The 27,307-nt window shown below is 36.8% G+C and overlaps 1 protein-coding gene and 1 long non-coding RNA gene across 5 annotated transcripts; one reads left to right on the top strand and one right to left on the bottom strand.

The window, feature by feature from the left end:
* Positions 1 to 382: 382 nt before the first annotated feature.
* LOC130567158 (uncharacterized) lies at positions 383 to 2,856 on the bottom strand. Of its 4 annotated transcripts, none has more exons than XR_008964547.1 (5): positions 2,681 to 2,856; positions 1,430 to 2,366; positions 959 to 1,070; positions 582 to 861; positions 383 to 497 (listed from the first exon to the last, which is right to left on the bottom strand). It is a non-coding gene; the product is annotated as an uncharacterized LOC130567158 (long non-coding RNA). The 4 variants fall into 4 exon arrangements; XR_008964548.1 differs by lacking the exon at positions 2,681 to 2,856 and having other exon boundaries at positions 1,430 to 1,521; positions 1,672 to 2,662; XR_008964549.1 differs by lacking the exon at positions 2,681 to 2,856 and having other exon boundaries at positions 1,430 to 1,783; positions 2,215 to 2,662.
* Positions 2,857 to 3,208: 352 nt separating this feature from the next.
* LOC130566511 (uncharacterized) lies at positions 3,209 to 22,199 on the top strand. The gene is made up of 17 exons (XM_057353963.1): positions 3,209 to 3,362; positions 3,660 to 4,004; positions 4,253 to 4,609; positions 5,099 to 5,197; positions 9,817 to 9,903; positions 10,110 to 10,202; positions 10,402 to 10,473; positions 11,015 to 11,128; positions 12,802 to 12,936; positions 14,776 to 14,859; positions 15,121 to 15,219; positions 15,425 to 15,508; positions 17,936 to 18,031; positions 18,587 to 18,685; positions 19,417 to 19,445; positions 20,435 to 20,485; positions 21,311 to 22,199. The coding sequence occupies exons 1-17, from the start codon at positions 3,278 to 3,280 to the stop codon at positions 21,404 to 21,406; spliced, it is 2,025 nt and encodes a 674-aa protein (XP_057209946.1). The 5' UTR covers positions 3,209 to 3,277; the 3' UTR covers positions 21,407 to 22,199.
* The last annotated feature ends 5,108 nt before the right edge of the window (positions 22,200 to 27,307 follow it).

Here is a 27,307-nt window from a genome sequence, read left to right as displayed (position 1 = left end):
AAAGTAAAATTGTTTCTTGGACAGAATGTGACAAGAGATCTTTCGTGTTAATGAATCGATACAAAATATTGAGTGTTGTGACATCATTTACAAATTCAATTTGTAAAATGTTTATTGGCACAAAAGCAGCATTTGACAGTAGTATCTTCATGTTAATAAAACAATTCAAATTCAATTCATTTTTAGAATGTTCTATTACAAATGACTTCCATTCATTACAGTCACAGTTGTTAACATGTACACAATTTGTTAAATAAACATCTAAAATGGTCTCACACAGCTGTTTGTGTATTTTAAAGACTTTCAAAATATTGAACCAAAGATGTATAAATATCTCTGCCATAACAGTCAGATGTTGCAAGAGGATTAAACATGGATTTTACTGTTTCCATCAGAGCAGGAGTGAGTGGGCACTCAATTTCTGGAACTTGAACTCCAACATCATCATCTGTCACACAATCGAATGTCTCCCAGTCTGTTCCAAACAGTTGCAAATTCTTAAATGAAGTAAAAAATTACTTTATGCTTGAGTCATACTGTCAAATTGTGCTTTTGCATGATGCAGAGAGAAAAAAACAAACCTGCGAATTCTCTTCATTGTCACCAGATGAGTTGTGCATGTGTCCCATTATCCACAGCTGGTTAGGGGTGAGCCCACTTTCAAACTGTAATGGATGATTGTCCCAGCCTTCAGAAAAAGTGTGGAGGTCACGCTCCAGACGTGGGAGGAACACATAATGTGCACAGAACACATGAAGGGAATCTGACAAGTCCAACAAGCCATCTTCCTCAAGGCTGTGAAGTATTTCGTAATACAGCCGAGTTACACTGACCCAGACATCTCGTCACAGGCGTTCGATTCTAGAGAATACAAAATGTTCCAGTTAACAATAAATTAAACAGATAGTGTGACATCCTAACTCATTAAAATTTACTATAAATGTGCATTTCATATTACCTTTGGTAATGTACGCTTTTCCCAGAAATAAAGCTTCCTCTTCCAGTCCCTTTCACACGAAACATGGTTTCTGCAATTGCCACATTTTCCACATCTTCCATCAGCCCGGACCCTAAAATGGAGGGATGGAGAGAGAAATTCAATCTGCATGACTGCCTTCGAGTGGTTTCCCGGACACAGATTATTTTAAACCAGGACTAGACCTTAGTTAAATTAGAATATTTAAGTTGTTTTCAAAAACATACTTTACAAAAAACATGACTGGTGTACATCTTGAGACAAATCAATCACACTGACATATTTTAAGATATGTCAGTGCAAGTAGTTTTCAAACAAGACACCTCTAACAATAAAATTAATCTGAGACTACGCTTAAACCCTGTCGGGGAAACCACCCCATTATGTTAAGAAAATAGAAATACACGTTTAACTAAACATGGAAGTGAGGAGCAGAAAACTATTTTCTCTTACCTTGAAGGCCAGCCATGCTTTTGCACAGACTGCAGAAAGAATGATAGGGCAGTGTTTGAACGTTGGTTTGTTGCTGGTTCCAAGTACATGATCTATGCAAAAAAAGGATTATATCTATCTACATGCATCCCACTGGATTGGAAATAAACGTGTTCACCTTTCGTGAGAACCCATCTATCCCACCGAATATGTTGATGTACCTTGAAAGTAAAACCATGTTTAAAATAATAAACTTGTCTTACTTGAAGAGTCAGTCCGTCTTCACTTCCTTCGCCAAGTGTATTTCAGACGGGCTCTTTATGGGGGGGAAAATGCGCTACTCCCTCCAGAGTTCACAGGTCAAGGGCTCCGCTTCTGGAAGTGAGTAGGCATATAGGGCTAGTCACCTCCATTATGGAGTTCATTCTGAAGAAGAACAGCAAGTGACATCACGGCGTCTGTGCACGTCTTTACCTGAAGAGCAGCACGTGTCACCCATCCCTAAACCCGCCACTGAAAGTGCACTCATTGAATGCCACTATCACTTGTGGATAGTATTAAAGACCACGGTCGTAAATATATTTTTATCATTAAAGGGATAGTTCACCCCAAAATTAAAATTCTGTCATCTTTTACTCATCCTCAGATTGTTCCAAACCTAGAAATATACGGCTAAAGGTTGTAGGCTTTCCATCTAGTGGCTTTGGCATAACATCGTTTAATGGAAACGGCATCATTCCACAATATTTTTTTAATCAACATTTAGAAAATATCGCTTAAGTTTTGCGCAGATCTGTAATGGATACCTGGCTAGAGAGGGAGAGAGAGATTAGTAAATTGCAACAACCAAAGTTCACTGCACTTTTCATCCAATGTGTTGAAATTCGATCTGTAATGAATGGCCAGAATTTCCTATGGCCAGAAAACACCTTCGGTTATCTGTGGGCGGAACAGGCACCTGCGGGGTAAACAAATGACTGTAATTCTCAGGATTTTATTGTGTGGTTTTTACACGGGGTATGGTGTTTTTGTCATTGTTGGACCTTAACAATGCATTCAGATTTGTTTTAGGGAAAAGTTAAGCATCAACAATCCACCAAAATCCCCTTTATGTTCTACAGAATGACATGAGAAAATGTTCATTTTTTGGGGGAACTATTACATGAAAAGTATTTATAAACTTAGTTGTAAAAAAGTGTGCATTTAATTCACACAGTTTTGTAAAAATTAGGTGTTAAAAGATGAATATTTCAGCCAGGGTTCATCACTAACCTGGTAGAACTTCATTCCTTTCTGAAAAGTAGAGAGAGAGAGAGGATCTACCTTGACCGTCGTAGGACCTTAACTTGAGAGGGTTAAATGTCCGCCTGAATAAAATAATGGCATTAAAATGTATGTAATAATTTCCACCTATTTTTGGCCACGGTTTGCAAAGAAAACCCTACTTAATAATTTGATTTATTTTTATGCATGAACGAAAGCAGGCGAAAGGGGTTAAACACTGAAAAGGTAGCTAACTTGTTTATGTTTTCCGTCACGTACCAGGCAAGCGGAATAGTGCAGAGCAATGCATTATGGGAATTGTAGTTTATAGACCCTTTGTTACGGCGAACATCTAATGTTTTTTTGTCGTGTTGCTCAGCTTTAAATTTATTATATGGTAAAGTTAACGTTCTGTGCTCAGTATGTGTTTATTGTAGTGCGATTTTAACTCAAATACTATTTCCTGATCTCTTCACTGATCCAGCCCCTGCAACGATTCAAAAGTGAAAGTTAAATAACTAATCTGAAAGTAAAAGTTGGTCTGTCGACATTTTACGAACATGGTTGTCCGTCAGCAAACCTTTTTAATGACAATTTATAGAATTTATGATTATTTTGTCTAATTTTGTATATTTAAAAATGTACCCACCTAAGTTGTTTTTAATGTCAATATTGCTGCGCATCGCTGATGGTGAGTGATATTTACCGAGTCACATTTAACTTACTACGAGAAACTAAAATTCGCTGCAGTGCGCTTACTGTTTCTCTATAGAAACAACTAGTTTTTGAATTAATAATTAACATGTTTACAAACCTTTTTTTAAGTATTGTGAAATTTTTACCAATTTTCAGGTTCTTTCAAAATGAACCAGTGGTTAAATGGCCTTGTTCTGTTGGTTTATTTACAGACTTTTTTGGCGAGGTGAGATGTGCAAGCCATAATAAATGACTATATTTAGTGAATAGGTTTTGTTTATTTATTGTTTAGGGTTCACAGTGAAGGGTCCGTCAGGTCCTCTGGTTGTTCCTCTGGGAGGTTCAGTTCTTCTGCCCTGTTCTGTTGAGTCACTCTCATCACTGGAGGATCTGGAGGTGGAATGGAAGAGATCAGACTCACAGACTCTCATTCATCTGTATCAAGATGGAGATATTAGACCAGAAGCCCAGCATGAGGATTATCATGACAGAGCTCATTTCTTCACTGAGAACATTAAACAGGGAAACTTCTCTCTCCTGATGAAGAATGTGACGGCTGAAGATGAAGGACAATACACATGTACGGTTCACAGTGGACAAGAGTCTGGTGAAACTGTGCTGGAAATTAAAGATGTTGGTGAGTTTGATCACATACATTTCCTCACATTGTGTTTATTAGGATTTTAGAAAAAATATTTTACTTTTTACTGTAGTGGACATCTACCCACTACCTGTTCACCTGTAGTAGAGAGTGGGTGAATGGGGAATAAGTGTACTCTTTCTTGGCCAGCAACAGCAATAACATCAATACTGTTTTTTGTAACATCAGTTTGTGAAGTAATAAATGGAGAATCAGATTTACTTCATGCTTTGAACTTCTTTCAGAGCGTTTGATAGTGTCAGGATCAGATCGCTCCATATCTGTGTATGTGGGTGAAGATGTGACTCTGAACTGCTCTGTGGACTCTCACATCCCACCTGAACACTTTGAAGAGGTTTCATGGAAGAAAACAGATAAAGATGAACACATCACAGTTCTGCTCTATCAAAACAATTATATTTTTCCAGATGCATCAGATGAGCTATACAGAGACAGAGTTGAGTTCTTCAGTGATGAAATCCACAGAGGAAACTTCTCTCTCAGACTGAAGAGAGTCAGAACTGAAGATAAAGGACTTTACATGTGTCACGTGTTTGCTGGACGATTCTCAGACAACACGACTGTAATACTGCAACAACTGGGTGAGAAAAATACACACATTTTTTATGTGTTACGCACTTTATTTAGTTGTTTAGGTAGTAATTTTAAGTCGGTATTTTCATTTTTTTTTACAATAATATTAATTCCAACCACAACCCTGACAACCAGCATCATGTTTTTGTGTAACGTGTAACAAAGTATCAACATTTTTTCTAAATTTCTCATTTGTTCCTTTAAAAGAACAGTTATAAGATGTTGGAAAGAAATGATGGAAATGATGACAAATTTATTCCTTTAATTATTACAAAGACCATTTCTCATAAGCAGCAGTAGATGTCAGTATTACACAACTGAATCTAATGACTCAGTGTAACAGCAAATTTTATGTTTCACAGTCTGTGAATATCTTGTGATGGATTGACATTTAGTGTGTGTAAATTATTCTGTGCTTTATTTCTGCACTTATGACATTTGTAAGGAAATAATCATTATATCTTGTGTCCAGTAACTGATGTTTGTGTGTGTTTCAGGTTTGTCAGGTTTTCAAATAATGGTGTTGATTCTGTGTATTTCTGCATGTGGATCTGCTCTTCTCTTCTGCTCTCTCATCTACTGCAGAAACAACACAGGTATGTTCACAAGAGACATTCTTCAGTACAGTGAGTAACACATAATTTGTTTTTGACAAAAATGACACCTGAGACAATAAATGAACTCTAAGTCTGTATAGATTGATGCAGGAGACCAGGCTTCGATTCCAGCTCATGCCAGATTTGCTATTTTGCCTTTTTCCATCACATATCAGATCACGAAGACATTTGTTTTCAATAAATTTAAGAATGTAGTTGAAAATTACTGAAAAAACTCTGTTATTAGGCCTATTGGATAATTTTTAATGCACAACAATACTGAGGAGCAAACAGTAGCTGCCACTACTTATAAGTAGGCTATCAACAGCATCTCTGACTACTATTTACACTTAATCCAAAGAAAATACAGCTATTTTATTTTATGAAAAAGCATATCAAAGTAAGAAGGGAGGTTCGGCATTACTGGGGCATGTGCATTTATTTATGCTGCGACAAATTTCAAAACAAAACCTGCGCTTCCTGCGCATGTTCCTGCGCTTCCACAAACATTTATAAAAATAAAGACAAGACTCTCTCACAATGTTCAGCATACGCGCACGAGTCCTCACACCAGTTTCTCTCTCTCAGCTTTCCGCTTTTTGGCTGCTTTTCTCCGGGCTCCCGAAGTCACTCTGCAACAAGACATGTGTGTGTTATTTGCACTTGACCCTCACCGCTCCTCTTCCAACTGTCTCTCCTGCCGCAGACTTTGCTAAACCCGCCCCAATAATGCTAAGAAATGCTGCTATTTTCACTTAGTGTAACAGAACCTACTGCTATTTAAACTTAGTGTAAATAGCTGCTGCCAATAATGAATTATGGAACCTGAGGTTACATTGTTAAAATGTTTATATCTTTTTAAAATCATTTTTCCAAAAAACTGTAATATGATTAATTAGTATTTTAAAACTATAAAAAATGATTAGACAATCAGGGCCGCGTTTCCCGAAACCTTCTTATCGCTAAATCATTCTTAAGTTATACCTTAAGCTGTACCTTATGGTTAATATGTGTTTCCCGAAACCTGTTAAGTAACCTTCTGTAAGGGGCTCTTAGCTATACCTTATCACTGTTAAGAGTTCACCCCACTAGTAGCCACTGTGTAAAAAGAGCTTCTTTACATCGCAGTCTATACAAATACAATTGTAATTTTAAGTTAAATACACCAGTATTTTGATGTGTTTTCATGCAAAGAATATAATTGTCACACTGGTTGTTTTTTTATTATCTAAAGGTGCATCAGCTGGCAAACCAAAGAATTTAGAGTATATTTAAAGAGAAAGATTGCGGTAGGAAGTTTAGTCAAACTGCAGCGAATATTTTTGCTAAATCAAAGACATTTAATCCGTGAAAACCTGTCAAGACAAATTCAACGGAGAAGCCCCTAAATTCAGCTCTAGGTGTTTTTTCTGCTATAGCTGTTATATGTTCCGCGTTCTGTGCTTTTATTGAATAAATAAAGACACTATAGCAACATACAGTATATTATGATAATATAAATTAGGGGTTCCCAAACACAGGTATAATCAAAAGTCGGTTATCTCATGGCACACCTCTTTAATAGAAAATAGGGAAAAACACACACATTCACTCCCTTTTAGCCTACTAAGTTTAATTTCAATATACTGTACCTTATTGTAGGGCTGCACAATTATGGCATACTTGTTTATATTATTCCCCTTGATATGTGTGATTAATCCAGTGTCCAAGCACAATAAACTTGTGAACTTTTTAACCAACTGACCCCAGACTGTGAGACTTGGCCCCCACCTCTCCTCTACCTGCACGCTGAGCATCGGCTCCCCACAGGGCTGTGTGCTGAGTCCCCTCCTGTACTGCCTCTACACCCACGACTGCAGTCTGGCCCACAATGACAATCTCATCGTCAAGTTTGCAGACGACACTACAATGGTCGGACTCATCTCCAAGGGTGACGAGGCAGCTTACAGAGAAGAGGTCCTGAAGTTGGCAGTCTGGTGTACAGAGAATAACCTTGCTCTGAACACCAAGAAAACAACAGAGATCATTGTTGACTTCAGGAAGCATAGCACTGACCCAGCCCCCCTTTATATCAATGGCGAGTGTGTGGAGAGGGTCCACACCTTTAGGTTTCTCGGCGTTCTCATCTCAGCCGACATCTCCTGGACAGAGAACATCATGGCTGTCTGCAAGAAGGCTCAGCAGCGGTTACACTTCCTGAGAATCCTCAGGAAGTATAAACTAAACTCTAATCTACTGCTGTCTTTCTACCGCTCATCCATCGAGAGCCTGCTGACATACTGTATTACAGTATGGTACGGCAGCTGCACCGCTGTAGACAAGGGGAGGGTCCAGAGAGTAGTAAAGGCAGCACAGAAGATCATTGACTGCCCTCTCCCCTCCCTGATGGACATTTACACCTCCCGCTGCCTCAACAGAGCTAAAATCCTCACCAAAGCTAGTTCCCATCCTGGCTCTGACCTGTTTGAACTGTTGCCCTCAGGTAGGCGCTACAGGTGCATTAAGACCAGAACAAATAGATTTAAAAACAGCTTCTTCCCAAAGGCAATAACTGTCCTGAACTCTCACATGCACTGCTCTTAGTCCAATCACCCCAACCCCCAGACTCTCTTTAGTCACTATTAAACACTGTTAAGAACCTCACCTTCTGTGTAATACCATACAATGTGCAATGTTTCATATCGAATGGGCAATATATATATATATATATAATGTGCAATATTTTTACATATATTTAACATTGTATATAGTACCGTATTTATATTTACAAATGTTCATACTCCTCTACTATTCTTTATTCTTTACACTGTTTGTTGCAATGTTTGACTATGTTTGACTGCACTGAAATGGACCTTTTTTTAATTTCATTGTACATGCGTACAGTGACAATAAAGGCATTCTATTCTATTCTATTCTATTCAAGTCTAATTGGTTGTTGGTGGAATATTTTTTTTATTGCACCGCAACAGCAAGTGGCTTTGCGTGACCCTCCTTATGACCCAAAGTTTGAGAACCTTTGATTTAAATGAGCATACAGTATATACTGCCAGTTAGTGTAGCGGGTTGATACATTTGGGCATGAGATTGCGGGTTCGCACACTTATTTCACAATAATCATTAAATACACACTCATTAAATAATCTCCTGTAATAAAACTCAATAAAACGGAAGGAAGGAGGCGGGAACCGGCGAACATTCAAACATTTTAATCAAAAATAAATAAACAATAAACAACAGCAAAACAGGCCGGCAGCCCCTCACGGACGACTGCCGGCCACACAAACATAAACAAAACTTAACGTATGTCCGGGCCCGGTCCTCTCTCGTTGGCAGTCCCGTCGATTCCTCCCTTTATGCTCCCAATCTCCTCCGTGGGCGATGCGGGACCGGCGCACGCACAGCTGCTTTCCATTATCACTCACGCCACCGGCCCCGCCCCACGGCTCCCGTCCCGCCTTCCTCGCCACATCTCCATGGGTGGATTTAGTTTGCAATTTGGATTATTTTTATCCTATGAGTCCTAATACATGCAACTTCAACTATTTCTAAAGTGCTTATTTGATAAAGAACAGCGCTACCTCACATAACGCAGTGAAGCAGTCCCTGTAGAATGAATAATTGATTGTCAAGCGATGGATGTCCATTAATTCAGCACCACAGCCATGGACATCACCTGGTAACGTGAGATGTAAGAAAGTAACCTCCTAAGGTAAAGTTCGGGAAACACGCCTAGAAAAGGTATAACTGGTGTTAAGGTGTACCTTTAGAGTCTTCATAGCGCGCTAAGAGACAACGTTATCGGGAAACGCAGCCCAAATCATTTATTTTTACATAAACACAAACACGTAGTTAATGCAGTGATATTTGTGTATATTTTACATGACTTCTTGGTTTAGATATTTTGTTAAGATTTCTGCAAAATAAATGTGGTTATTAAGATTGTGTGAATGTAGGCTGTAATTCTGGTGGATTAAGGGCCCCTCAAGAGGTAAAGCCCAGTGGCCCCTTACAGCCTTAATGCGGCCCTGCTCGTGCCTCTGGCCTAATCACAGCCATGCTGATATAGAGCCATATCACACCCCTACTCAAGCGATATTGCATTAATACATTTCTGAATATTATATGAAGTCTTTATTAGTATCATGTGGTGCTGCTTTATGTTTCTGATGATGTCATTCTTGTCAGATTCTACATGTCCAGTTCTTAATTTCTGATCACAATACAAAAATACTTTTATATAAAATTTTAAGATGCAGTGGATTAAGATGAAAATATGAAATGTAGGGTCAGTTGTCTAAGACTTGATTGAATCTAATACCAATTAATAATTACATCTCAACATGTTTTGTGGCCATTTTAGAAAAAAATGAGGTCATGGAGTCAGACTTAACACAGAACAGTATCAGCATTGATTCCCAACAATACTAACATGTTTGTGTGTGTTTGTGAAATGGTTATATGTGTAAAGTCCAAAGTAGAAGTTACAGTACAATCCAGTTTGTCCAAATGCTTGTTCATGCTTGAACATCGCAGAAATATAGTAACTAAACAACATTAGTCTTGCAACTCATGATGCTTGACTCAGTTGACTGATTGACTCATTTGTATTATCTTTCTAGACACAGCTCTCCGTCTTCAGATGTTTCTGGTCTTCTGTCCAAATATCATCATGTTCTTTGCATTTGTCTTTTGGGGTGTTTCAGAAGGTCTGTGTTTTTGACATATTGCTGGATCTGTTTCACATAAGTAGACACAATGTTGACCCATTGTTCTTACACTTTAATTCTTAGACTTGACTCACTTTAATTTTGTCATTATATCAATTCATTGATTTAATATATTTCAGTCTTCTCAGATGTTCCTCCTGTTTATACACCAGTTAATTGTCATGATGTACGTGTTGTTGTTTCAGGATCAGTGAATGAGACAGTCTTCTGCTGTGCCCTTTACATTGTCAGACCTCTCATGTTACTGTTTACTGCTCCATATAAAGAACAGTTTACAGGTTCGATTCACTTCTAATGATTATCATTTTATCACGAGAGATCATGAAAATATTCATAAAACCCAGATGGTCAGACTGCACATACTGTATGTCAGCATATGAAGCAAGCTAAATAAAATCCCCAGTAATTTATCTTCAGTGTTTTGGAGTTAAATTATAATATTTAATCGTGACATACACTGTATTTTCTGTTTTACAGGCAAACTTAGAACACATTTGAATTGGAGTTTGCGTACAGATTATATTTCTTTCTCAACTGTTGTTTATTCAGGTAAGCACATACAAGCAGCACTTATCATGAACACAATAATACAGATTTTGTTAACAGTCAGATTTGAAATGGTGTAATTTGCTGAATTAACTAAAACCTTTATTTGTATCATATGGTGCTGCTGTATATTTCTGGTGGTGTTTGAATTATGTCAGTTTGAATTCTTTGTGTTCAGTGCTAAATCCTTGATCACAATTCATGATTACTCTTATAAAATAGATTTAACTGCAACTGGTTAAGTTAACAACTGCAATAAATGTAAGACAAAACAGCATGTTATATTTTATTAGACTTGACTGAGTTGAATTCAAAAATTTTACTTACATCTAAACATATTTTGTGGCCGTATCTAGTGTTATAAGCAGTATACTGTATAAGAAGTCAAAGTGTGCTATACATTAACACTCGCGCTGACACTGTCAGTGTACAGTATATAGTGCTGTGCATATGAATCATCTGTTAAACATGAAGTGTGGTCTGTAATTCTGCTGTATTTATATTTTGGCTGCACTGATCATTTTTTCTTTGTTCATTTTTCTAGTTCTTTTCAAATCTGCTTGGGAGAAAAGTCTGAATTACACTGCGTCTGACAGAGCCATGATAATCTCCCTCTTTGTAATAGTGCTTCTGTTATGCCTCATCTATATCATTTATGGTGAGTAGTATTTTTCTGAGATTCCTCCCAACACATACCATGAATTCATGTTTTATTAGACGAATAACAAATAACAATAAGCATTTATAAACTAGGTAAGTTTATGACGCGGTCAACATTTCATACCTGTGCATGATAGAAGAGATATCATACCAGAGCTGTGTAGTATTGATCTCTTATATTGGATGACTGTGGTGATTGACCAGTCGTGGACATATCAATGTTGAGCTTCAGGGCAAGACAGACAGGTTTTGTAGTCTTAAGCATATCGGTGATGTCATGATGGTCAAGACTGTCAGTCTTGTCGTTCACGTCATCAGATGGAACAGTGATCTTCAGACTATAGTGTAGAGAGCAGAGGTGGCCGAACCTGCTCCTGGAGATCGGCTGTCATAGAGAGTTAAGCCTCAACCATAATCAAACACACCTAAATCAGCTCATCAGGGTCGTCATGATCACTTGGAAAATGCAAAGGTGTGTTGGAGCAAGTTGGAGTTAAACTCTACTGGACAGTCGATCTCCAGGGGCAGGGTGTAGAGTACAGTGAAACCTTTTGAATGTAGTCAGTTATTTACATACATGGAGACCAGACATTTTTGGTGGCAATACGACAATTATTCCTTTTAAAAATCCTACTGGGAGAAAGATGGCTGCTTACAACATAGGCTTTAAGACATGAACGTGGGGTTTTCTGTAAAGATATTTTAACACATGCATGCATCTCAATGTTTTGAGGAACAGTGTAGATGTTCAAATTAAAGTGAAAATATACAATTAAGTGTCTCCGAACACTGTGGTCCTTATTTTTAAAACGAAAATATTTGATGTCAGCATTGATATTTTCCATTAAACAGTATTTAGGAGAACTGCTATCTGTTATTATGAAAGCTGTTTTGTGCTGCAGTGTGTTCAGAAACCAGAGTTAGTGAAATCATTTACAATTGTTAATATAGCAGATTTTTTTTATCCAAAGAGACTTACAAATGAAAACAGTAAAAGCAGTCAAATCAATAAAAAGGCAACAATGTGTGTAGGGGTACAAAATTAGGTGTAGGGGTACAGAGTCAGTGATCGTCCTGTAGCTGACATCAGAGCTAACATCTTCCTAATGTTGTGTGAGGCCAATCTGCATGACTGGGCCGTGGTCTGTGAAGCTTAACTGATGTCAACCATCACGCCTAACTGAATAGAGAGACTGTGAGGAACTGTTGGCCAACATCACAAGCAGTTCCATCTTTTTCACCACTTCATACATCCATATGCAGTACTTTACTTTTGATCACATATGTCAAGTATTTTATTGCAAGATTCAGAGAATAATCGTATATTCATCTTAAGGATTTGAGAAAAGACACTGTTCTAAAAAAGCATCAGTTATTAAGGGTAATTAAAGGTTTTTGTTCGTTGTTTGAACAAATGTAACTAGATCACATTTGATATGAAAATGCATTAAAAGATTTAAGGAGGCAGATAATCTGTTTAAAATAATAGTCTTGCTCTAATTATGCTGATATTGCTCATAAAAGGTCTGTTTATGTTTCTTACCACACGGTTTATTTATTATTTCATCATCTGTTCTTTTTTTAAAATAAATCTGTAACGATAAACGTTGATGACATTAATTCAAAACATTTGAATCCATTTATTAATTTTTGTTTTCTTTTTTTATACAGTGTTGCTTAAGATCACTGTGAAATTGAGCCAGCGGATAGACACTATATTCCTTGTTGTGGCTGGTATAATCTTTTATGTTCTGCCATCTTTACAATTCGTCCTACTGTTCTTCACATTTGAATCAGCCACCGGAGGTGAGATCATTTTTATAATCTACAGTATATTAATTCATTCACGTGAAATAGTAAAAAAAACAATATTAGTATTTAAAACCATATTTAGCGAAACCAGAGAAAACAGGTTGATATTTTTCAGAACTGATGGTGAATCAAAGCAGTGTGTGATGATACTAATTCATCTGATTCATTACCTGTGTATAAGCAATAAGAAGTTTATAATAACTTGTCATATTTATTGAAACAGACATTTTTTATTATGTTAATAAATAAAAAATAGTTCAAAGGGAGAATCTAATCCTGTCAGCCTTGTTTTAAGGACATGGTTGGATTTGTATCTTTACTATGTTTAGCATTGCTATTAATGATACAGTACTACATTTATTCTGTGTTTACCATTATAATTTGATTATTAAATCAATCCATGGAAGCTCTTAGAGAGAGGGTGTGAGCCCCATCCATGTGCAACCCATCAAACGAATGTACCCTCTTACTGTATGTGAAGGATTTTATGAACTTATATATTTCTATAATGTTGATTATACACTAATCAGCCTCAACATTAAACCACTGACAAACAAGTGAATAACATTGATTATATTGTTATGATGTCGCCTGTCAAGGGGTGGGATCTGAGTGATTTTGACAAGGGCCAAATAATGATGGCTAAACAACTGGGTCAGATCATCCTCAAGATGGCAAGTCTTGTGTGTTCCTGGTATACAGTAGTTGCTCAAAAGTGATGCAAAGAAGGACAAGCGTGAACCGGTCATGGGCACCTGAGGGTCATGGATGTGCATGAGGAATGAAGGCCCGTGTGGACCGATCACACAGAAGAGCTGCTGTGCTATCGCTTAAATTGCTGAAGAATGTAATAGAAAGATGTTAGACACACAAAGCATCACAGTTTTCTGCGTGCGGAGCTGCCTAGATGCAGACCGAGTGCCCACCATGACCCCTTCATCATCAAAAAAACATCTACAGCGGACTGTGTGCATCAGAACTGGACCTTGCAGCAGAAGATTTCCTGATTTTCTTTTAGATCAGGTGGATGAACGGATGCGTGTGTGTTGAATACATGGGGATGAGTTAGACGTCAGGCCGGTGGAGGGTGTGTGATGCTCAGGGCGGTGTTCTGCTGGCACACCTTTGGCACTCATGTGGATGTACGGTTTCTCGTACATGTTTGGAGACGCAGAACCCTTCAGCAGGATCATTTACACCGTCACATTGCACACAGTGTTCAGGAATGGTTTGAGGACCATGATGAAGATTCAAGGTGTTGTCTTGGCCTCTAACTTCTCCAGAACTCAATTCATTTCAGGATCTATATGATGTGGTGGACCAGCAGATCTGGTTCACGGAGGCCCACTGTGCAGATCTTTAAAGGATCTTCTCGTCATGTCTTGATGTCAGATACCACAGGACATGTTTAGAGGTCTTGAGAAGTTCATGTCTCGACACATCAGAGCTGTTTTGGCAGCACAGGGGATCTAGATTATATTATGTATTGTAGGGGGTTTATAATGTCGTTGCTGATCTGTGATTATTTTAATATTTCACGCCTTGTCTTGTAAAAGAATAATAGTCTGAGATCAATCAGAAGAAATTTAACAACTTGTTGTTGCTTTTGGGAAAAATAATTGAATTATTTCCAGTTTCATGTTGAGTTGAGTAAATGAAGTGCCTGATGAATATTATACTGTCTGTTGTCATTGAGTTGTTCGTGGGTCAATCACTTAAACACACACATTATGCATTGATGTTCATGTATTTGTGTGATGTGAATCTGTTGTCAGATGTGTCTGTCAGTAAAGCGCAGAATGTGTTTTAATAGAATCGCTCTGCTGTTTTTAGGTTTCTTCATTGTTGCAGTTTTGCCTGTTATAACATCAGCAACCAGATATAACTGGAATATTGTGTGTGGGGATCAGATGGGCTGTAAGTATTTGAATTACCATCTGACCCTATTATGAATACAGAGATAAACCCGTATGACAAGATGTATTAATGCATGTGTCATTAGTCATCATGAATCATTGAGTTTGCATGTTGTGTTAAATAAGAGTAAAATATTTCCAGTTCTTCAGTAGCATGATCCTCTATGTTCATTTGCTGTGGACATTTATGAGAAGATGATCATGATTTTAAAGGGTCTTTTCCTTTAATGCAGTTTAATTCAGTAAATGGTTTTGTTTCCAGGTTCACCTTTGGTCAGGAGATTAGTGTGGATCGTTTTAATGTGTTTCATGAATGCAGTACTGATCTATTTCTACATCACAGCACTGGAGAAAGAAAATGGTAAGAACATGTTTTCAAAGTGTTATGAACGAAAACATTCCCTTTGAATAGCTTTAAATGTCTGTGACCATTGTCTTGTGTTTCTACTAAAAATATGCATACTAAATTCGTTTTTTAAATAAATCGAGGAGTTAAAATCTGTGGCAATATAAATAGATTTGAGTTGTTATGAAGGTTATAATAATGTTTTATTCTTCATGTACAGATCGTGTTGGATGGGCCTGTACGATTGGGTTTCTTCAAGTAATATGGACAGTTTGGAATTGTTTAATGTCATTTCAAGATTGGGGTACAGTATTGATCATTTGCTTTGATCATTATATCTTTATAATGTTTTATCTATTCGCAGCTTGTTTATTGTCATTATGTTTTTACTTCTCGTTAAATTATTCATCGTTCACCAATGAAGAAAATGATCATATTTGATTCATCCTCTCTTCTCATCTGATGTGTGTTTGTGGTCTCTAGCTAATATTTCTCTCTAATGGTTCTTAGTCAAGCAATATTGAATCATTGGTGGGAAAACATTTTCTCAGGTTGTGTTTGAAGTCAACTGTTAAGTCATACTGTATACTTTACTCTCATGTTTTAATCACCCATTAACTTTTCAGGACGGTAAAATGACAGCTATGAAAGTATTTACTCGCAAACCTTGCTTCGTGTGAAACAAATCTGTTTTTTGAAGGAATTTTTATCGATTCTAGTTTGCATTAATTCCAGTTTCATAAAGCAGTCCCCTAAAATATTTGGACATTATTTACTCATCCCATGTTGATCTGACAAAATGTGCAGCAGATCCGTCATCTTCTTTAAAGATTTCTGCTCACTGGTGGTGTAGTCTGACTTCTCAAGCCTTTAGGTCTTGTTTAGTTACTGATGGCGAGAGGGAAAACACACCTGAGGCCCTTTGCATAAATCTGTTTAAGACTAGTCTTATTTTCTCTGTTTAAACTGGTATTTACATTTTAAGTAATTTGCACAAAGATTTTGGAGTGGTCTAAGAAGTAATAGTAATAGTAATACTAATGTCCCCCTGGCTAACTTTTTGTTATGATCTGTGTTGCCATGGAAACAAATAAACTGTCAACTGCTCTAGATTCGAAAAGTGGCCTGGCAGTTTTACCTCACGCCATGAGTGTTTATTAGCATTTTTGTTGTTTTCCTATGGCATTATTTCCTGGCGGTTGGACCAGGAAATGATAGATGGTGGTGCGTGACGTCAGGCTTAACAAGCAGATTGTGATATAGTACATTTTAATTTGAGTTTTTTTAACAGACAATTAGAAGAGGATGAGTTGTCAGCAATTTGAACAATTAATCGGCAACAACTGCAACTCCCTTTCTAAAAACATCTGATCATACATTATATTTAGCATTTCATCATAAACCTTCATTCAATCATTCAGTATCATGTTTAAGGTTTTATATTCTTGTAGTGTTATACTCTATATCTTATTTATTGTGATTTATATCTCATTTAAAAGTTGGTTCGGTTATAGAATACGGTTGTCACACCCATAAATAACTGAACTGAACTTCAAATACAGGACTGTCGACTTTATTTTGGGTACAGTGTGAACGAGGCCTATGACTGTTCATGAGTCCCCTGTAGGAGTGAGTTAAAGTTTAAAAAAGTGTGGTTTTAGTGTCTGCATTTTAGAGGAATACAATCGTGTCAAATCTATGTACTTGAACAAATATAATGATTACAATGCAAATAAAAAAACACAAGGTTTGGACGGCAATAACTGAGAAAATTGATGTGTACATGAGTGAGACTCACAAACAGTCAGATACTAGCCGAGATAAGGAAGGGAACGGGTTCTTCAGCATCTCTTTTTCTCCAGTGGGTTTGAATGATTTTCGGAAACCTCTAGCTTTACTTATTGCCTGTTCATAAAAACATCGATTAAAATTTGCTCTAACACGAGATAGTCAGGCCACTTGTTGAATCTGCAATCTGCAGAACACAGATCATGATAAAAAAGTTACATCGTGTCTACACCGGACGCGGCGCGATGCCACAAAAGGCAATAGAACGCATTAGAACCCATTATAATCGAAAATTCTGTCCACACTGCAATAATCTCTTTAGAACAAGCCGTGTGTCGTGTCGATTCGCGCCGGTCACGTCCGGTGTACACATGGTTTTAGCCGGGGGCTCATCAGTCTTTTTCATCTTAAATTAGACCAGTGTAAGATTTTATGTAACTAAATGTTACTTGCATAAAACTAAATGACAAGATGTTAAATGCTCTGCTACTTGCAAGTCACTTTGGATAAAAGCATCTGCCAAATGAATAATGTATATGTATGTAGCATATGTATGTATGTACAGTATTTAACTAACTTGTAAGACTTAAACAGTATTATGCACCCAGAAACTGTGAGCCAGTGTTAAAGTCTTGAATTTGATACGCGGAGCTACTGTTCTGAGTTTTGAAGGTGTACAAAAGGCTTTGGTAGAACACAAACCAGGTCATGAAAGTGAATAAATGTAGCAAAACAAGCTCAGTGCCTGTACCGATACCCACACATGAGGTGTTTTCACTTGCCCATGCGTGCGCGACACATTTTCAGTATGTGATCAAAGCCATCAAACATCTGTGACGCCTCAAGTGCATGTATAGAGCATTAGATGATGTGATGAGACACACTTGATAAAACTATTTGTAAGTCTCCATAAACATTAAATGTTACATGTATTCATTTACAGGTTTTACCCGTATCACTGCAGTGTATGTGTTTGGATCAGTTGGTGTTGTTATATTCAGTGCTGTTGGACTGATGACTGAACTGGTTCTGAAAACACGTGAGTAAACACTACACTTTATCAAGTTAAACCGTGAGAAAATGTTTTCATAACCCATTAGGTTCATGGTGAAATTAAACCAGCATTACAATATACAAGCAAAAGTATGTGGACACTCGCTTCTAAACAGGTTTGGCTATTCCAGTCAGTTCTGTGGAAACAGTTTCATTTGGTGAACAGAACTGTGTGCGGACAGTAGCATCGGTGAGGTCAGACACTGATGTTGGTGAGCAAACAGTTCCATCATGCTGGAACATTTCAAGAGCTCCTCCCTAATCTCTTGCCACAAAGTTATCAGCACATAATTCTGAAGATTGTAGAAATGATTGTTTTCACTGGATTTACTGGAATAGCTAAAATCATTAATGAAGTGCTCACATACTTTTGACCATATACTGTGTTTATTTGTTCCTTTACTGAGTAAAGATACAGAAAAGAGTAAAACAAGAGTAGATACAGTATAGAAGTGATCGTGTAAAGTACTTGTGTATTAAAGCTGAGAGATATTGAAGAATTTGTCTCCAGTGTAAGATATTTTTTCCTTGTTCTTCTCAGTTAATGGTGAAGGTCTGGTGGGGGATCTGAGAATCATCGTGTTTTCCTCTGAAAGCCTCTTCACTGCATTGGTGGTGATTATAATCTTCCTTTCACCCTGTGAGTACAAACTGATTTTTATTTAAGACATAACATTATTCTTGTTGTTTTTAAGTAAATGATCTTTATAAACATGGCCAGTGCCACAAATCTGTACAAATATTTGGCACTCTCATTATCACACACCCCTGTCAGGAAATAAATGATCAAATCACGTTTATTGTCACATCACCACGTGAAAGTCTTGGGTGCGTACTCCATACAAAGTAGAATGCAGTTAACTGTTATTACAAACAACCGTATGACTTTACAGACTTAAGTGACAGTATGTAGTGCAGACAAACAGTGTAAAGTATAACTAGACAGACTGTACAAAAAAGACAATCTACATTATACATGTAGCACAGTATATACACAATATACACATTAGACGTTGAATATACACATTAAATATGTAGGTGTACACATGAACGTGTATGTATAATGGATCAACCACATAGCGCACATATAGGTATGCAAATTTGGTAATGGATGGTTATTGCATTAGGTGCAATGCATGATGCATTATAGTCCATGAAATGATTTGGTGTAGGTTTAGTTGAAATGTGTAAGTGTGATGTGAGGATTCATGTATCTCACACATAGACTGTGGTGTGACAGAAGATATCACTCATTTATAACTATATTCACCTAGATTAAACCAGCCATCTATATAAATCTATAATTTGTAATATTCTAAATGTTTTAATAATAATCTGACGATGTTTTCCTCCACTGCTCTGAACTCACAGGGATCAAAAAGGATCTGCAGTGTTGTCAGGTTTGTGACATATAATGTAAATCTTATTGATTTGTGATGTACAGTTAAACTGGTAATGCCATTGTTTATGTTGCACTGCCTGATATGACAGTGATCATGGATTTAATACGGACAATTTGTTTCAAACAAGACTTTGTCAAACTACAACACAGTCTCACGATTCGTCACAAAATTTAATCTAGTGATTTGTGTTTATTGACATGAATTTCTCCTTTTTTTGTGTCCCTCGGCATGACTTTTTGTCGTGTCATTCAGCATGACTTTCAATGTAATGTATTTTAATATGCTGTATATTCGATGTATAAATATATATCAACGCAATCTGATGGGAATTCGTACCTATTTTACAAGGTGGCTCATTTGTGTAAATTCATACGGTCTCATTCGTACGTTGTATTATGATTTCAGGGTTTGGGTGGGGTAAGGGCTTATAGCCACCTCATAAAATATGTACAACTTCCCCTGATGACAAGTTATAAATATATAAATGTATATTCACACGGGGTATGTGTATAGAAAGTTGTGCTGAGTGATACAAAAGAAGTCGTGCTAAGTCACATGAAAAAAGGTCGATTCATGTCTATAAAACACAAATCAATAGATTCTAAATAGAACTGCTGTCAGACTGGGTTGCAAACTAACATTCAGTTTGTTTTGACTAAACGTTTCTTTTTTCCACACTTTTAAACACTACACAGTGCAGTTGTGTTCTTTTCGTTTTTACCCTCCTAAATTCAAATGGAAAATGTCATTAGTTACTGATTGGTAAAAACGGGTCTATTCTATTTGCAAGGGTGAAAGTCACCCATGATTATTTTTTTCCTCAAATAAAAGTCTCCAATCATAAAGATTCATCATTGAGATAAACAAAATTGCATTTCACTGGGGTGGGCAATGTATACAGTGTGTCCTCAGTACTGTTTATGCACTTTTACAGAACCGTCCCAAAACAAAATATTGTTTAAAATGTTGTTTTGTCATTAACACAGATTCCAGCAAAGTGTAAAAAAGCTGCGCCTACTGAATCACCCCAGAATCAGGTTTGTATCACATGTGAGGTTGCACACAATATAAGGACATATATTCACAATGAAACTACTTTTAAAGATTTGAGAGATGATGTATAAATAATATATACAGTAGTAGTTCTGATCCTGGAGGACTACAGCGCTGCACATTTTGAATGTCTACCTTATTTAACACAAACCAGTCCAGGACATGAACCAATGAGATCTGATATGCAACCTGCCCTTGCTTTGACACGCACCCTTCATCAGGGAATGCATACTTTCCTAATATAAACTGACTCTTGACTCATTTAGTATACGGTTGAATCGCACTAGAGTTCGTTTTCCTTCTTGGTGCGGTATGGGCACGTGTGAATACAGCGATCGCACTCAGGTGCGCACCAAAAGCGGACCAAAAAAGCATACCGAGACCTCCTTGAAGATGTGGTCTAGCTACGCTTTCAAACGAACCCTGGAGCGGTTCGTTTGTGGTGATGCAAAAAAGTACTGCACTTTTTTGGACTAAACCAGCTGCCGTAGTCAGCTGCGCTGTGCATTATGGAATGATGACAAGTGTTTGTTGACAGTTCGCACTAGCATGGAAAACATGGCTACTGTTAAATGAGCATCAGTGCAGATAAACATGTTTTGCAGTTACTGAATCTGATTTACTGGACCGTCCTCGTCAGCCAGATGTTGATTTATTGTCAGTAAATCTCTAGAGATGAGCTGAAAGAGAATCAGGTGATATAAAGAGACGTCTCATAAGTGCAGTGCTGGAAACTCTGCAGGTGCAGGACTGAGATGCTGTCGTACATGTTGTTGTTGTTTAAAGTATTTGTCTTGTTCCAAACTCAGAATGCAGCAGGCGATCAAGAAATGAATCCTCTGAATCCACAAAAGACTGATAAAAATAGAGAAGCAGACGAAACTCAACCTGATTCACAAACATGAGAGAAGATTCATCACGAACACTCTGACTACTCTACACTCTCGAGACAAACTGAGAGTTGTTTTCTTTATTTGTACTGGATTTTGTTTATAAAATTTGCAGTTTCATTGTTTTTATAGTTTTGAAAATGTTTGTATACTGCTGCATTCACGCAGCTTCATAATTACCGTTGTTTGGAGATAACACCACGTGATGTGCTTTGTGTGTGTTTTATGGCAATTGTAAAAAACACTTTTTTCTGTGGTTTCTCACGAGATTTGCAGTGGTCACGTGGTACAGTGTGGTACGCGTGGTAACTCTCAGGAGACTCCCGGCCCACAAGCTGTAATTGTTCTTCCAGAACAATTTTACATGTTTAATTATGGTAATTACAGTAATTATGGCATGGCGTAATCGCACCTTATGTTTAAAATGTTTACTTGTGTGACAACACATTTTCTTTGTATTCATGTAATGTTGATTTGATTTTTAAAAGTTGCTTTTAAGATTTGTTTTTTTAATCGAATGTATAAATTAATCAGTGATTTTCTCCTGTGACATCAGAGAAAGACGTGTTTCATAATTTGTATTTCAATACATTACAGTTCACCTTTGTTAAGTTCAAGTTCGACATACTATAAACACATTTGCAGCACTGGAGTTGGAAGTTTGATCTTTATTTGGTCGTTAAGAAATCATTAATAATTCACCATTTCAACATTAAAGACTGTATTTATATGCTGACACTTACTGTCAGACCTTTCAGAAAGACAGCCTCAAAAATACAAAACTTTATTAATTTCTGCACTATTTACTGTCAGGGGCATTGTGTTACTCTTCTCTCTGGGTATATGAGCTTAAGATGATATTTGGTTGCTTATCCAAAGAATCTTTATGACTTAATTGTGTGCTCTTGAATCACTTCGTACAAAGTACATATTTTTATGTCCACGTTTGTATTGTAAGTATTAGAAAAACCCCAGTTAGATTGAATCCTGAAAATTTCTTAAGACCAAATATTAAACTGTAAAAACGGAAATGAAACACACGAGCTCTTCATAACAGACATTCCCAATCTGTTTTGACATAACTGCAGTCTATCTATCCTAAAGGAATGAAATGTAAGATTTCATTGTGTGCTATGTGGGTAATCTGTTCTTTTTATTTTTAAGTGCTTTGGAACAACATGAGGGTGAGTAAATGAGGACAACACTTTTTTTGTAAACATTGTTTTTTTAAAATCCTATAATATATTGCGGAGTCCCTAAAGTGAACACCATTGGGTGGTTTCACAGACAGGGTTTAAATTAAACCAGGACTAGACCTCGGCTAAATTAAGATATTTAAGCAGGTTTTTTTTCCAAACATGCCTTACAAAAAACACATTATTGGTGTGCATGTTGACAAAACAATGGTACTGGGGTGTATTCCAGAAAGCAGGGTTAACTTACCGTCAGCTAAACCCTGAACTCTGGGTTGGTTAACCCAAACCTTGCTTACTCAGGGTATGTCGGTTCCAGAACACGTTTGAAGGGTCAGTTTAATCAACCTCCCGCAAGTTACCCAGAGTTAACGATCGCTCACAGGAACAACATGAAGACATTGCCAATGGATCACAGATTTCACGAGTCACCATATCGGCTAAGAAGGTTAAATGTTTTGACTGTGAAACAACTTTATAAATCAGGGTTTTTTGCTCATAAGACTTAAATCTGCATCGGTGTATGAAGTGCTAAATTATAAAACATAAATATTGTGTAATTGAATTTACAAGTTTCTAAAACGATAAACACTATTAAATATAAATATAGTTTATATATACCTGTATGTAGGCTACTATATATATATAGTATTTTTATACTAAGATATTTAAAATATATATTCATCATGGCTATCTCTGTTAGATTTGTTGAGATGTTTGTAACCGTTGTTTTACCATGTGTATGTTTTCTTCCAGTGTATTTTACATGTATTTAATTACATTGCAAAGTGTGTAGGCTGTATATTGAACCTCCATTTTGTTCCTTAAAAAAACTACGTTTATTTGGTTTTGTGAAAACTGACTTTGCAATGTATCAGCTTTATTTTGAACAGTGAACTCATATTAATGGAGACTCTTATAATTTAAAAAATCTTGTTTAACACTTCAGTACACACTAACCATGACAATTCATTTGCATTGGAGGATGGAGGTCTGCTGTGACAGAGGTAGAGAATGAAACGTTAGGCCCAGTTACATATATATCCCATTTAAATGAATGTATTTCAAATATATCCATTTTCATTTTTGGTTGGACTTTGTTAGCTAAAAGGCCATGGCTTTCCATATGTTAAAAGAGGTGGAAACGGCCTATCCTGAAAGTAAGAATTTAAATATGTGAAAAATATGCCATGGTGGTCCCATTGGGGGTCACCTAATAAAGCCTTGGAAACCTGCCAGCCTGGGAATGGAACTTGCAACCTTTGAGTTTTAAGTCTGGCTCTCTATCCATTAGGCCACAAATGTGTTCAACCAAATGCATCAAATATAAATACATAAAGCCTTAAATTAGTTTAACTATACAAGCTTACATTATTTTATTTAAAGATTATTTCATTTTATTAAATAATAAAGTTAATGATACAATTAGTTGTGAATGCTGAATGGGTGAGATTGGAAATGTAATTGTAATATTGCTGTAAAATTATAATATATTATACGTAATCTGTGCTGTAATGAACTAACCCTGAAACATAACCTGCTCCGGAGAAGGTTATCTTCAGAGAGTGAGTTGCAATGGTTACTTACATACCCTGAAAGTTACCTCCGTTTTTGGAACCGAAAGTTGAGGTTATCAGCTAACTAACCCTTAAACTTTCCCAAGCATGTCACATAACCAGCTTTCTGGAATACCCCCATGGTTTATTTGAAGACATTTCGTTGGAAGTTAAGACAGCTCAAACTTGCATTATAGTCTGGGACTTTAAGCCTTGTCTATGAAACTGTGCCTTTGAGTTTACTCAGACATACGTATGGGGAAAGCTATTTTAATTATCATGCAAATATTGTGTATTTACATGACAGGGGAACAACTTCAGTTCAATAAAACAGTTTGACTATATTTAGTCAGCGATATACACCAAATATGCTTTCTTAATAGTAAATATACATTTGCTAAGATTTTTAGGAGAAATTCTTGCTTAGTACATAATATTGACAATATGCGTGAGTTTAAAGGCTAATTCACACTGAGCCAACAAATGCCCACATTCTAAATTCTCATTAAGCCTAAGAAAATGGTGCACAATCACATATTCACTCGAAAGCTGCAGGCATGAATGATGCTTCACACACTATAATGTTGTACTTCACTGAGGAAGCCATTAGAAAAAATATCATTGTATAGCCCCAAATAGTAAAGCATGAAACCGATCAATACTTTTTGTATTCATTAGTTATTAAATACACAATTAAAGGCATATTACTAAAACATTACTGAAAAATAGCAATGTGGCATCATTATGACTCTATACCTTTTTACTTTTTTATTATACTTGTGTTATGTTAAAAATAAATGAAGTTATCATGAGGGTTAAAAAATAAACATAAGCAGGTCCATTTTTAGATTAAGTGACTTCCTCACACTACAGATTTTTTATACAGTAACCATTCTGGATGGGGCAAAAGTGTTTTGCTAATTCTAGATGGAACAAAGGTGATAGTTGATATTTGTTTTGGTTTGATTTTCTTAGAGTTCTTTGGAAATAAAACCATACCAGATAAACCAGATGATTAAGGAGTGGCAAAAAAGCTGATATTTCCTCTTAGTCAAACACATAACTGCATTTTTGACTGTCTTATGTTATTTACTTATTAGATTTTTTATTTTACAACATATAAGAAACATTTCTAAGTTATCAGAAAAAATAATGGTACTCTCACAAAGAGTGGTAGAAAATATGGTCCTAAAAAACGAGGCAGCATGCAGACTGTACAAGTACACCTCCTGAATTGCGCAAGTTAGAAAATGTCATCGGGGTGTGCAAATTATAAATGAACACAGCAACTTGAATCACACTTTGACAGTTGTGCTTTTCATGTGGGAATAATTTCATATTATTTTCATTTTTTAATAATTTTCACCTCCATGGCGTCTAACCGTGTCACGTAGTAATCAATACGTCATTTCATGTTGCATTTTCATTGGCTCTCAGTAGGCGTAGGTCGTACGATTATGCTAAATTTCATGCCAAAAAATGATCGTAGGCTGTCTTTGATCGCAAGATCGTGACAATAGCCGTCTTTCACTCTCTCTCACTGTACGATGTAGGACCAGCATTTAAGAGCCATGACCACACTTTTGTCTGCTGACAGCCCAAAATCGTCTGACCCTCAGTACCCAGATGACCGTGTTATTAGTTTTGAGCAGTTTTGAGCATGTTGTGAATGGCCAATGAGAATCCAGTATTCATGAGCACTGTTTGAACTAACTGAAAAACTGTAAACTATTAATTTGTAAACTATTAACTGTAAAATAATTTGTAAATGATGGCAAAGCAACATTTAAAAGGTATGTGATCAACTTATTTTTTAAAGTGTTATGTGTGTTGTAATGCCCCGTCACATGTGCTCTTTAAAAACTGTCAATAATGTTACAGAGAGTGAAGCCAAATAACTATGAGACGATTCTATTATTTTTCCAATGGCATCCTCTAAAGGCTTTGAATAATAATGTGTTAATGGTAGTTTTTTTACACTGTCTACATTCTTTTTAGCATACAGCCCAAATATACTGACAGTATCCGCTTCTCAATGAGTAACGTTTACTTCTGCTTTATAGCTGTAATGTAAACAGTTAGATGTAGAATAACAGCTGAACTCCAGCTGGAAGTATCAGGGGATGATGTGGTAACAGGACATGTCAGCAGCAAGTAGAGATTTGTAAAATAAGAGAGAACTCACACTGCATATCTGTTCAAGTCCCAGGATTAACCTGTCCCATAACAAAATCTGTTTGGCACTTACAGTATACTGAGGTGACCAGATTTCTGAAATGAAAACCATAGACATGACCTTCAAAATATAAATTTACGTCTACATTTACATTTAATCCTTTAATCCTTAATCGCTTTTATCCAAAGCGACTTACAGATGAGGTAGACAATAGAAGCAATTGGCACAACATAAGGACAACAAAATGCATAAGTGCAGTAAAAAACTGGTCTCATATAGCCTACTACCACAGTATAAAAAGCAAAAAAATTGAAGGATAGAAAGAGTAGAAAAGAGATAGAAGTCAGAACTGATCAGTCAGGTGTTGACGGAAGAGATGTGTTTTCAGACGGTTCTTAAAGATGGCTACAGAATCTGCTCATCTTATAGCAGCGGGCACATCATTCCATAATGAACAGATCCAGAGAAGGAACGTGAGAGTGATTTTTCCCTTTTTGGGATGGCACCACAAGACGTCGTTCGTTTGCAGAGCGCAGGGATCTGGCGGGTACATAAGTCTGTATTAGCGAGTGAAGATATGGGGGTGTCGAAACAGTGGTGGTCTTGTAGGCCAGGAGCAGAGTCTTGAATTTGATGCGAGCAAATATAAGGAGCCAATGTAACTTAGTGAAGAGAGGAGTGACGTGCGCCTCTCTTGGGTTCATTGAACCGAAATGAAATCGCAATGTTTTTAATTGGGTTTATTTTATTGTGTCGGTTCTTTAATGGACAGATGATCAAACTTCTATTCTCCAATATTTCCTCTTGACATGTCGTTTTCTCATATGCAGTAATATTATCATGAAGAAGGTCTACATTTTAGTTATGATAAATTATACTTCAAGTGATTATACTAAATGTATTCATTTACAGGTTTTACCCGTATCACTGCAGTGTATGTGTTTGGATCAGTTGGTGTTGTTATATTCAGTGCTGTTGGACTGATGACTGA

This window comes from Triplophysa rosa, linkage group LG16 (genome assembly GCF_024868665.1).
Source record: "Triplophysa rosa linkage group LG16, Trosa_1v2, whole genome shotgun sequence".
Classification (NCBI taxonomy): domain Eukaryota; kingdom Metazoa; phylum Chordata; class Actinopteri; order Cypriniformes; family Nemacheilidae; genus Triplophysa; species Triplophysa rosa.
Note: the sequence above shows the minus strand (reverse complement) of the source record. Positions and strands in the feature narration are given on the sequence as shown.